General features: G+C 36.1%; 1 protein-coding gene across 5 annotated transcripts in view; it reads right to left on the bottom strand.

Moving 5' to 3' along the window:
- ERBB4 (erb-b2 receptor tyrosine kinase 4) overlaps nucleotides 1–13397 on the bottom strand; it is a 1111691-nt gene that overhangs the window by 348795 nt on the left and 749499 nt on the right. For all 5 annotated transcript variants that reach the window (XM_073218152.1, XM_073218154.1, XM_073218156.1 and 2 more), the window contains exon 5: nucleotides 12829–12894. In XM_073218152.1, coding sequence (XP_073074253.1) covers nucleotides 12829–12894 — 66 coding nt within the window. The remainder of the gene's footprint in view (nucleotides 1–12828; nucleotides 12895–13397) is intronic.

The following is a 13397-nucleotide window of genomic DNA, read 5'->3' as shown; positions in this document are numbered from 1 at the left end:
ATATTTGAAAATATATGCATAGTTTTAGACATGATCAGACAATTTTAAGGAATAAGGTTGACTTTACACAGTCAATAAAACTCCTTGGAAGACTCAGCCTGGTACTTTGTTTACATGGTTCTAGCAATGCAATCTTAAAAAGAGCTTATATGGCCAATGGCTATTCTTGCTGTGCTTATGTTAATGATTAGACCAAGTCTAGTGCAAATAATCAGTTTTACTCTGATTATCCTTAGAAAAAAAGAAATGGGGATAATTCTAGAGAGAAAGATTATGTTTGCCTCTTCATTTATATTAGATTCTAATCCTATTAATTGTCTTTGAGATTTTGTTATAAACCTATAAACTGGACTGGATAGTGAATTCTTCTAGTTTCCTTAAAAAAAATCTGGCTATGAGTCTCTAAACAAACATTTCCAATTTTCACCCATCCTTCTGGTTTGAAACCACTAAGAACAAAGATTGCTCTTGAATCTCCTTGGAAGGGAAAATACCAGATCTGCCTGACTAGCCAGATGTCAGTCAAACATCAGGGACTTAAGCATTGCATATGCATATCACAGCTGAGGAGGCTCCCTCTGACATGTGGTAATGTACAAATGCTGAAGGCCTCCAAATTAAATCGACGAGGAGTAGAAGCAGCTGACAGCAAGGCACACTGCTTCCTTCCCAGTTTCAAGATCAAGACTTTATACTTAACTAAACATGCAACACTTCCTTCTTCCCTTTCTTTCCATTACTCTGGCACTGGCTTGGCAAAATAATGCCATCATATGTGTCTCCCAGGCTGCTGCTAAGGAGGGTAACCTTTGGCACTAAGAACAACTTTTTATTTCAGGCTAGGAGAAAACCTAACAGCCCCTGGCTTGACCAAAGCAACAGTCCCTTCAAATGAATGCTGTTAACAGTGCCACTTTAGTAGAAGGAGTTTGTGCCCCAACAAGGTGTATCGTTGTCTGTGGTGGTTATTATTCTCCTTGGGCCAGTGAATGCCTAGACAGCTGGTGATAGCTGGATAATGTCTCTTAGTTTATCTAACTGTGCCCCTAACTTTCCACAAACTAAGATCTCTCATTGGTCAGTTCCTCTGGATTTACATCATCCTGCTGGAAAGGACTCACCAGGAGACTTTCATGATACAGGATAGGCTTCTTTGGCAGAACCATACTCCAGTGCTTAGGAGTTCATGCAAATAAGAACATGATCATAAATCTTTCCTTAACTCTTGAAAATATTACAGGATCTGCCGCTAAATGATAGCTGACCAACAAAAATCCTTAGATTCTCTGGCCAAAGTTATTCTTGGTAATAGAGTAGCCCTTGAGGATCTCTTAACTGAACACAGATGTATCTGTGTTTTGGCCAACACCACCTGCTGCACAGGTATCAGTATTTCTGGGGAAATTAAAATTTATATAAGATGACAGGGCAAGCCACTTGGTTTAAAAAGGTGACTCTTTGCCTGGGGTCTTTCTTTGACTTATTTGATTTTGACTGGTTTGGGTTTTGGGGACCATGGCTCCACAGTGCACTCCAAATATTGGGAATTATCCTGATTATAATCATGATAGCAATCTCTCTATTGTATTGTATTCTCTCAAAAGCTTTTAATGCATATTTGCACCAGGTAAATGATCTCATCATCAGACTGGAACATCAGAAAGGAAATGAAGAGAATGACCAACTTGAAAATTATGAACCTGAAGTGGTCATGACCCATGAATATCACAGAGATTAGGCAAAAAATGTCATAATCTGTGAATATTACACAGAGGATCGACAAAATGTGTCACAACTACAGAGCAGTAGTTGAGAGGGTGCTAACGCCATATATTTTGATCACATCTCTCAGTTAAGCTGACAATCTGATCATCAGAGGAGAAATTGTCAAAAAGGTAATAGCAGCTCCAAAATAGTTACTTGTGCTACATCCCACATTAGCAAAATCAAACTCAATGCCTAATCTAATTGCAAGTTTCAACTTTCCAGGAATGTAATCTTTAACAGGTTAATGTGGAATTACCTGGTCAGCACTCCTGAGATAACCTGAGATTCCTTTTGTTCCCCTTAGAAAGACACCTTGCCTGAAACAACATATTCTATGCTAATAATTTCCATTTTTCTACCCCACTTTCTACCCTTAAACACTTTTCCTTTTATAAATTATAAATTATATATAGTGATTCCTTTTATAAACTATAAATTAACATAGTGACTATTTGTTTTTTTCAAAAATGCTCATGCCAGTGGAGAGAAATAGCCATGATAATATTATAAATTTTCAAATAATGTATACAATTTATATTGATTTTAGAAATGTAAAATTTCTATAGCTGAGAGAAGCTCCTTTCTATCTCAAGCTGGGATGCTGCCTGAGTCATGACATTAAATAAAGCCAATTTGATTTTTTTATATTTTATGGGTAAAAATCCTTCCATATAGTTCTCCTTTTCAAATATCTGGCTATGTTATTAAGTGTACATTCAAGAGCTATGTTACACTATTCTTGCTCAATTAAAAAATGAGAATTGATGTGTTCAATGTGTAAATTAATTTTATAAGAAATGACAATTTCATACTACGAATCTTCACATCTTAGAATGTGGTAACTCTCCAATCATTTAAGTTTTCTGTTATGTTTTGGTGAAATGTTGCAGTTTGATTTTTATTTAAAAAAATCATCAACTACCTGCATCAATCTGTCTTTCTGTCCCAACCTCCCAACCCTCCCATGCCTCTCTGTCTTCTAGTTAATTAAATGAAACACATTTTAAACACATTCAACATTCACATTGTACAGGAAAATAGTCACTTGTATAACTATTCAATAAATACTCAAATCCAAACAAAGCTGAAGGCCCTTTTGTAGCATAATACTCTATCAACTCCAATATAACAAATGTAGTAGACAAAAGGACTTTAGGTAAACCAAAAATAACCATTATTAATGAAGTAGTAATATGTGAAGATAATTTTGGGGTCTCTTTTATAACTTCAACATAAATTAACATAGTGACTATTTGTTTTTTTCAAAAATGCTCATGCCAGTGGAGAGAAATAGCCATGATAATATTATAAATTTTCAAATAATGTATACAATTTATATTGATTTTAGAAATGTAAAATTTCTGATATTTAGACAATTCACAATTATTCTAATATAATGAGTGAAATTGACAAGTATCTAGCAATGCCTTCTTTTTCACCTTACTTGCATGCCATTTACTTAATTTTTCCTGCAACTGAACCAGGTAAATCAATAAAAAGATGATATACTTCAGGTTAATACAAAGCAGAACTCTAAGGAGGATATTTTTCTCCAGGCTTGCCCAATTCCCTAACCATGAGAATGGATATAAGTATTTGCTTTTGCAGGAATGAAATCTCACACTTCTTTCCATTTCTACAGCAAACAGTGAGTACAAGTGTCCTATTCATTAGGCAACACTCTGATGTCACATGCAGATAATTTAGAAATTTTCTCTTCAGTAGTCAAAGATAGTTACTCTAATGACAGTGAGCTCTTAGGTTTGCAAATACATAAATCATTCAGAATAAACTCTCATCACTATCAGAATAACAAAATTCTAATGGTAACATTTCCATATATTTCTGACTGTTCTTTACAGTGACCTCCCAATAATCCTTCAAATGTATACTATTCACTCTCGGATCTTGCTGATCAGATTACCTACCATCACCAAACCCCAGTCTGCATTCCTGCAGTTTAAGTGCCTGACAAGCTTTCTGCTTATAATGTAAGTGCCTGACATGAAGCTTTTATTTACTGACACATCTATTTCAAAAACATCCATCTCACATAAACGTATTGCCAGCTGTATGAGACAGTTGCTAGTAAAGCACCTGGATAAGAAACCAGACCTCCCCATGCATGAAGTTCCCCTTTCAGAAAGCTCTGGATACCAGTGATAACTGACTCTTTGATCTAGCTTTTTCCCTTATTCACACTCTTATGTTTTAAATTAACCAATAGTGAACCCATGTAACCCTAGCATCTCATCCTTGACCCCAGTGACCCAGGTCCACACTTTCTCCCTCTCGATGTCTCCCTGCAGCCTCAGCGTGAGCCTATGGCATGCCATGTGCCCTCCAGGACTTTAAGTAATAAATCTTTTTTTTTCAAAGTTTCCTGATAGTTGCTGAGGTGTGCCTTGTAATCATAAGAACCACAAAGGTCAGTCCAGTCATAACACTGGCTCTGATCAGGGAAATGTCTATGGAGGCTAACAGTAAGTAGTATTGGCCCAAGAGCATCAGTAACTGGACCTATGTCTACATAATCTATATCTGTAAAAAAGTACTGCACATACACACATACAAACATCCTAACCATGCAAGGAAGCATGAACAGAAATCACCTTTCTCAATCTTTTCATTGTATAGATGAAAAAACTTGAGGAAACAGTTTCTTGAAATTGGGTTAGTTTAGGACTACATCTCTAATCTCCTCATGACCATGGGTCAGGATCCTTTTTGACCTTTTCAAACATTCCTCGTCATTGTCTTATACCCAGAGCATTTCCAGAGAACAGGCATACTTTTATATACTTCCGTTATACACCTCGATCTTTAGTATAGCATTAAGAAAAATCTCCTGAATCACATTAAACTGTGTTTTTTAGAGCATTTCAAAAAACTGTATCTCCTGTAGTTAAAATGGAAAACATCTATTCTTTTAAATCCTTCATAAAAGGTCGTCAAATTACAACACATATTATCAACTTCCATCAGATTGAACACATATTAAAGGAGATTATTCTTTAATTTTCTACAAGTAAATTATTGTGTTATTAAAACACTTTGTAAATGTTCTAGATGATCATCATTTTAGAAATGTATGCAAGTAATCCATGTATTGCAATGGTTCCCTTAATTTTTCATGTCTCCAGAAACTACAAATCCAGAAAAGGAAAACAGAAAATAATTGAAATCAATAAGAAGGCTTATGGACATGCAAAGTTATTAGTTAAATACAAGGGTTTTAATTAAAGATGCTGGCTTTTTACAAAGGCTCACTGTCATCCTGATTGATGGAGCCTGCTGGCTCACCTCTCTCTTTCCCCCATTAGCTTCCACCTGCTTTCTCTGCTCTAATTGGATATTTACCACATCAACTCCATCGTTTTAAATAACCTACACCCTACAAAGATTGTAAATAACAATTACACTTGAGACAAATGGTATGTGTAGGCATGTATGTTATTATAATTAATGCACTATTTTCAAAATTTGTCATTTTGGTTTTACAATCTACAGGAAACTTTTGGAAATTTCATGGAAAAAAGCACAATTTAGTTGTAAACTGATGTATTTTCTTGGCTGAAATTTTGATGAAGAAAAATATATTATTATTTTCTCTAGTTTCAGATATATTTTAGGATAAATAAAAGGAGATACATATCATATAATACATGTATATTATATTATAGCAGGCCATCCCAACATGTGTTGCTTTTGCATGGAGATTATTTTGAACTGAAAACCATGAAGGCCTCAAAGAGTCAGGAAGATACTTTGACACCCCTCCCACCCCCCCATGCACACATATACACCTGACGTAACTGCACAAAAATAATTTAGATGGAGGAACTACTCCAAGAGAGCTATCACCATAGACAGCTATATTATAATAGAGACTAGGCATGGTAGACAGGGAGAGATGTGGCTAAGTCTGCTAAAATTTCTCTGTGTGCCCCCTCATTGTTTCTTGGTGGCCCATCAAGGACTTTGTTAACCAAATATTTACTCTTTTCATATTACTGTGAATTACTTCCCTTTTCCTTCAAAGTCTCAGAAGGAGACTCCTTGGTACAGGATAACATGTGTACGTCACTGTCCCTGAATGTCTTTGGAACCCATGTCTATGACTTCCCCATACATACTTAATGAAAGTGTTTATTTTTTTTCCTGTTAATCTGTCTCATGTCAATTTGATGCTTACACTGGCTAGGAAAACATCCAGGGGTAGAGGAAACTTCCTCCTCCTCAACAATGTAATATAAATATGATTCTAAAATTTGCACTAGAAGTAAATAGGATCCATAAGCCAGGCCAAGGTTTTTTGTGTTTTTTTTCCTATTATTATACTGAAAGTTTTAATATCTTATAACTGCTGAAGGTAATTTTACCTATGTACAAGTGTAATAAATTACTGAGGAAAATGCTAAATAACTTCTAAATTTTCCTAGCATATCCTATAATAGAAACATTAAACAAATAAAGTGTTGTTTGGAAAGCCTTTACTTTGTCAATATAGCAATACTTTCTAATCAAAATTATCTACAACAGAACAAATACATTGCTTGTATTAATTTGAATGCTATCTATTTTTAATAAAAAAAAAGATTATGAGGTATTCTACCTGGGAAGAATATTGTAAAAGTATTTTTTCCACCAGAAGTTCTCCTTTGGTTAAAATAATGCCTTAGCTTTAATCAATTTAATGGACATTTCCATGGACAGAGTATATCTGTTCATTCCACTAGCTGAACTATGCATTCCTCATTTGTTTTTTGATGTGATATTTTGGATTAGGAGACAGTTCTTTTAACCTATTGTCTAATGTACTTATATTTTCAGTTAGCTTCTAAGCAAGAAATGTCCCTTGTAAAGCAACTTTGAAGACTAAGAAGTATATTGAGTGATAATCAGCCTAGAGAATTATATGATTGGCAGTTGAAAACAGTTATAATACTTTTAATACAAAATGTATACAAAGGTTGGGAGAATCTAATCTTTTGATATATGTTTTCCTACCTCCTCACTCAAACAACAGTGCCTAACTGAGATGACACCAGGTCTAGAAGGACAAAAGGAATGTGTAAAATGAAACAGCCACCCTGCTTGATAATAGGAGGCTAGAGACAGCTGGTCTGATACAGTGCTTAAAGATAAAAAAGGACATGCAGTATCTATTTTAAATGAGATAAGTGGGCTTGGCATATCCTGCAGGGACAGAGATAACTTTGTTCCTTTAATCATTATTATTTATTTCTTACAGCTTATTCTCTCTCACACCTAAACCTACAGAGCTTAGATCTTAGGACTCAGTTCTTATGAACAGAAAGAGTTGTCAGTCTAACCAGTAAGCCTGCTAAATAATACTTCTATAAGCTTCAGACTTCATGTAGCAGATAAGTTTGTCTCCCCTGACATGACTACATTAATCCACTGAATCAATTTACTTAAGCTGTGCTGTGGAGCAATGCGGCCTCTATTTAACTGAGCTTAAAAGTACTTTCAAGTCTGAGTCACTGCTCCACAATAATGCAGCTCTCAGTGTCCCATCAGAAGTTCTATTTTGAACTGTGGCAATCCTAAAAGAAGCAATGGACCCAAAATGGAGTCACTTTTGCTAAACTCCACCAAGACTTGATAGCTAATGTAACTGCAGTTTCAGCCTCTTCCAGGAGCAGAACTGTAACCCAATCAGTCTGGAATTTCCTGGTCAGCACTAGTGAGGTAATCTATTGATAAGACCCCCTGCCTTCCCCTAAGGGAAGGTAACTTTGCCTGAAATAACCCACTCTGTTAAACTTCCTTATCCCACCCTCCTGTCTATAAAATCCTTACATTTTGTACAGCTCTTTGGAGCTCCCTTCTGTTTGCTACATAGGACACTGCCTGATGTGTGAATCAGTGAATAAAGTCAATTAGATCTTTAAATTTACTCAGGTGAAATATTTTAAATGTAACTACAGGAGAAATATTTTTGTTAGGTTTAGAGGTTCATGATGTTCTAACATCAAAAGGGACTTAAGTTGAATGAATTCAAGATGCTTTACAAAATCAGACTCATCAGTAAAACAGTAAGAATGGAACACTTGACTAGATACTCCAGGCAAAATTGTTTTGATTTTATTACATTCTTTAGGTCGTCTAAAGTAGTATTTTTTGTTTTTTGTTTTTTTAAGGAATTTGTTTAGAAAAACATTTAAAAATAGCTGGTGGTTCTGGAGTTTATAGTATGAACATTATTAGATGTGCAAAAATTAATTAAGGGAAACTTCACTGAAACCCTGCTGGGAGGCCTGCAGGGAAAGATCTCATGCCTGCAACTACCAGTTGTAAATATCAGGCACCCCACTACAAGAGACAGACAAGATAGGATTTTAGCTACTTTACACCCAGAAGAAAGAAGAAAGGTTTCTGCCTTGCACCTCCCCATAATGGCGCAGCTAATGAGAAACTGGCACAACTCAAGCCTATAAGAAGCCACGATACATGATAGGTGGGACTCGTTTACCTCCAATGGAGTTTCTGCTTAGAACAGCCCTCCCAACTCAGCCCTTTCCTCTATAAAAGATTGTTCCTCTCCTTTGCTCTCAAGACATACCTATGGTTTACTATAGCTTGCGTGTCCCAGATCGCAACTCTGTGCTATTACTGAAAAAACTCATTTTTACTGGTAAAATCACTGACTGTTTCACTTTTAAGGTTAACAGATGCTATAAAGTAACGATGACACACTTAAATTACTTAATACGGAATCAAAACTAACTGGCACCCAATTCAGTACACAAAATAAGTCACAAAGTGTGACTAAGTCTTACTAAAAATTTACAGTTTCACCGAAATTTCTTTAGGTATGTATAGTGAGCTGTTGTCCATAGCAAACTATTAATTCGTTCATGCTCTCCTATTTCACTAAATCTATCAAAAACAAAAGGAAACCTCTCTCTCCTTTGGGCGTCTTGTTGAAATTTCTGCCTCCTGCAAACCTCCCCTCAAGCTTACCACTGCTGCACCCAGCGATTTTGTTTCCCATATCTCTGTTCAGATGTTTTCACCTTGATGGTCATTCTGCTTCATTTCACCCTAACAGGCATTCATGATCATGGCCTTGTTCTCTCTGAGCTTCCATCTTTTTTCTTTACTGTGCCTTTTGCCATTCAGGGACACAGTGGATAATTCCCAGCATGTTTGCTGTTTTAGAAGGAGACACCTGCGGGATGATGCCGGCACTGATACGGTGTGGCCAGTGAATGGATTCTTAACTTCCATTTCCTTAGCTGTAGTGTGGACCTTTTAAACACTTTTACCTTTCTGCTTTACTGTATGGAAAACCTCAAAGAATAATTATCCACAAAAAAATGAGGACATATTTAACAAATCATCAAACTGAACACCTCCAGAGAAGCCCTCACTAAAGTGAGTTCATTTCAGTCACAGGGAAAGAAATTATTTGTAAACAATAGAAGACTGTATCTTATTTCAAATACTAAAATGTATTTCTGTATGGCCAATCAACAAAAGTGAACTATTGTGAAAATCTTGCACAGCCCATGTTTTCTGATTTTTTAAAAAGTTCAGGCAAGGTTCAGAGATAAGTGTGTCTCAAGTGGGCCTAAGGGTAAATAATATATTTTAACTAACAAATGGGCCATGATACATATTTACAGGAAGCCTGGAAATTTTTACATTAAAAAAAATAAATATTGATCGTGCTCATGTTACATATCTATGGAATCTCTGGAGGTTTAATCTCTCTATGGAATCTCTCATGAGGTCTAATTCTCAAACAATGTGACCATATTCCTAAAATTGAGATCTTACAGTAAGTATGTCTCAGAGTAGTTATAAGCTACATTTCGCTTCAAGAAGTTGGGCTCTTTAAATATAGGTGAGTAATTTACCTGTCACATAGCTCAGGCAGAGAGGGGAAGAATAGGAGCTAATGTCACCGGCAAGTAGCCACTTCTTCACTACAGATAGGGCTCTTCCTTTTTCACTCCCCAGCCTTCGATTTCAGTAGCCTTCGCAAGGTGGAACTGGCTTCCAGGAATTTTAGTTCCACATCCATTCATTCAGATTTAAGATGGATTAAGTTTTCTAACAGTTTCTCCTTTTGTTTAGTAAAATATTAGCTATTATTTATTAGGTGCTTAGTTAAGGCCAAAAAGTATTCAAGCATTTCAACTACATAATTGTATTGAATTTGAATCCACAATAACAACCCTTTGAAGTAAGTGCAATTCTGTTTTATAGATATAGTAACTGAGATTTAGAACGGTTACGTCACTTTCCCATAATAGAAGGTCAAAACAACTGGAATTGTATCATCTGGCCGATTTCAAATGCAATATCCTCACCCACTAAACTGTGTTAAATAATCTGGTAGTCAGGAACCAGCATTATCTTTAAATTCAAGACACTCAGGTTGAAATCCCAGGTATCAGTGGTGTAAATTTAACAACTCCCTTTATCATTTCCTCAGCATATATTTCTCCAGTTGTAAAGTGAGGTGAATCATGACTTTCCTCTTTAACTCACAGCAATAAGGTGAAAATGATTTTTTAAATAGAAATAATTCATAAATTATAAAGGTCCATGCAGATAAACAACATTCTAAAATTTGTATTTACTCACGTTAGATACCTGTAAATGTCTGTTGAATTTAAATTTGATAGATTCTGTGGAGTAGGCACAGTGACCATCAAGCCCATTTGAGGTTATTATAGTAAGCTTGGTTTCTATGGTGAAAACTTAGGTGAATTAAATGATTTCATGGCTGATGATCTGATATATGAGCTATGGCTTGATGACTTTCTCGGTCAAGACTCCCTCTACCCTCGTTTGGTGGCAAGTAACAAAACTCACTGGAATGTACTAGAGGAACACTGCATTCCTTCAGGTACCTACGGACAGAAGTACAGCTGGACCCTGCGAAGGCTGAAGGACCCTGAGGCTAAAAGCCATCAAAAACTTTGACTCTCTTCTCTGATTCTGGATTGCAGCTGCATAACTTATTTATTCTTCTGTGTCGCTGAGGACTGGTTATTTCTGCTTCTCCTTAACACGCATGGTTCCAAAATGGAAGTGTCAATGAGGTTTAATATCAATATCTTCTCAAGGTCAAGTTTATAATAAAGCATAACCAGCAGTTTTGGATCCCAAGCCCAAATGCTCTGGGGAGAGAACCTGACTGGCCCAGCCTGAGTCAATATCTACTCCTATTACAGGATTTCTCAACCTTTAGTGCTTTTAACATTGTGTGCTGAGTAATTATTCTTTGTTTGGGTATGGACAGGGTGAGGCTCTCCTGGGTGTTTCAGGATGTTGCACAACATCCCTGGCCTCTGCTTACTAGATGCCAGTAGGTGCTCCCCCATCTTCACCCCCACCGAATGCTGTGACAGCTAAAACAGTCCAGACATTGTCATATATCACCTGGGGCAAAATCACCCCTGGTTGAGAAGCACTGCCCTGAGGCTCAGCGTAGAGCACCGCAGAGAACAAGCTCGGTGGCTTAGCACTCTAGGCGGGGAGAATTGCTCCTCAGGGACACGCAGGTGTCTGCTTGGCAGTTGTCCCCAGATTTGTCTAAGAATAGAGATATTGGTGGAAATGATGACTTTTTGACAATTTCTGTAGATTTTTGCTATCATAATTGAATCTCTTGAAATAAGTTAGAAGTTTCAGAATTTTGAGCATTGTATGAATTGAAGGAAAACTTAATTTTCAAAATTGTTGAAACCCATATATGTAGTTTTCCCATTCTGTCCTGATACAGTGACTTCCAAGATTCCAGCTCATATAGTCCTATCAGCTAGAGAATGATCACACCTCATTTATATAGAGAGGAAGGAAGGAAGGGAGGGAGGATTATTTAACTGTATATTTTGTATTCTATAAAATTTTGCATTTTGTATTTCATAAAATGAAAATAATTTTATTTGATTTCATTTATTAATAGTATTATTACAAGTACTATATGGGACTTCTAGTCCAGAAAAGATAGCATATACCAATTTCTCCCTCTCCTTCCCCACTAGGAGCAGCTATACCGTGGAAACAATGCTAAGGAAACAACACAAAGGAGAACTTTGAAAGGTGTTGAGAAAGGCAAACTGGTTTGGGATCCAGCACTGGAGGAACAACACAGCTGTAAGCAGGCATCTGAGGTCCTCCTACCCAACAGATGAAAGGAACCCAAACCTGCGATTCCTAAATGTAAGCTAGCAACAGAAAGTAGCCCAGGTAGGCTCATTCATTCCCCAAAAGTGATGTAAGAACTTCAGCAACACTAGGCAAGCCTGGTGGGCTGGAGGAAGAAAAGTCTTCACCATTTATATAGCCATTTTTATTTTTATTTTTTATTTTTTTACTATTTTGTTATTCCTTTTTTAAAGAAACCATTAATCCTTCAAATTAGTAAAAGTTCACTGCTGATTTTAATAAAGGTTCATATGTTTTAAGAATGCTGAAAAAAATTGGGTGTTTCATCTTTATATTCAGAAAACTTTGAATTTAAATGTCTTAGAAATGATGATAGCTCATAGTTCAACAACTAACAGAAGGGACAATACACACCAAGGGTAAATAAGACACACTGTTATTCATAGTGAATTTGTATCCATAATTCACATAGTTTATATCTCTGTGCTTAGAGCAGAGTGTGTACACAGTGCTCTTGACGTTCTTTTTTCCTTTTTCTAATGAATGAATGGTGATGTAACTGTTTAGGAAAAGTATTAAGATAGTGAACCTGCAGTTGAGTTATTATCATCATGTACACACGTGGATTTCCTACTTCCTCTGATGTACAGACTCTGAAGTTAATATCACCGCATCTGTGTTGTTGATATTGTTAACCTAGAAACCACAAAGAAATACAGGAGCAATAATATATTTTGTTTCATTTGAAAGTAATGAAATTGGACAGTTTACTTGAATAGAAGCAAATCTGTCACGAGGAGGCAAATATTCATTTTCATGTTTCTGATGACTGAAATGTGAAAAGCATCAATTATTAAAATCCATTGACCATTTCAAGGCTATGCTTTTTTCTCACTGTTAAACACTTACAGGTCTGGCAGTGATTTTCTGTGGGTCCCCAGCATCGGCCAGTACAGGACTTATGACAACGTCCACCTACAGAACAGGAAAAAGCACATGCACATTATAATCTTTCACTCTGACTAGGAGAAACTCCTCTACGGAAATATTCTTGCTCCTTTATGAGGATTTTTATGTCATACTAGAGTTGAAACATAGCTCATAAAATGCCCACTTAAGTAGCAAAACCTGAATGTCAAATATATATGAAGCTGAAATACAACCTCCTAGTATTCAAAACCCTCTCGACATTTTATAAGAAAAAGAAATTATTTTTAAAATTTTCCCAGAGAGTCCAAAGTAAATATTTACGTGACATAAACTTCGCTTTGACTACTGAACACTTTTATTCTGCTGATCTTCTCTACTTGATATAATTTCAACAGTTCAATGCTGATACCAACAGATATTAATGATTAAATCATAATTTAAAAAAAGGAGTCGAAGTCTACGAAAACAAGAATATATTCTTACAAACATATCATAGACGATTAGAATAAGAGATTACATACATATTTTAGATTACCTCTTGGGAGGGG

This window comes from Manis javanica, chromosome 12 (genome assembly GCF_040802235.1).
Source record: "Manis javanica isolate MJ-LG chromosome 12, MJ_LKY, whole genome shotgun sequence".
Taxonomy (NCBI): Eukaryota; Metazoa; Chordata; class Mammalia; order Pholidota; family Manidae; genus Manis; species Manis javanica.
The sequence above is the reverse complement of the archived record's forward strand: the minus strand, read 5'-3'. Positions and strand labels throughout refer to the sequence as shown.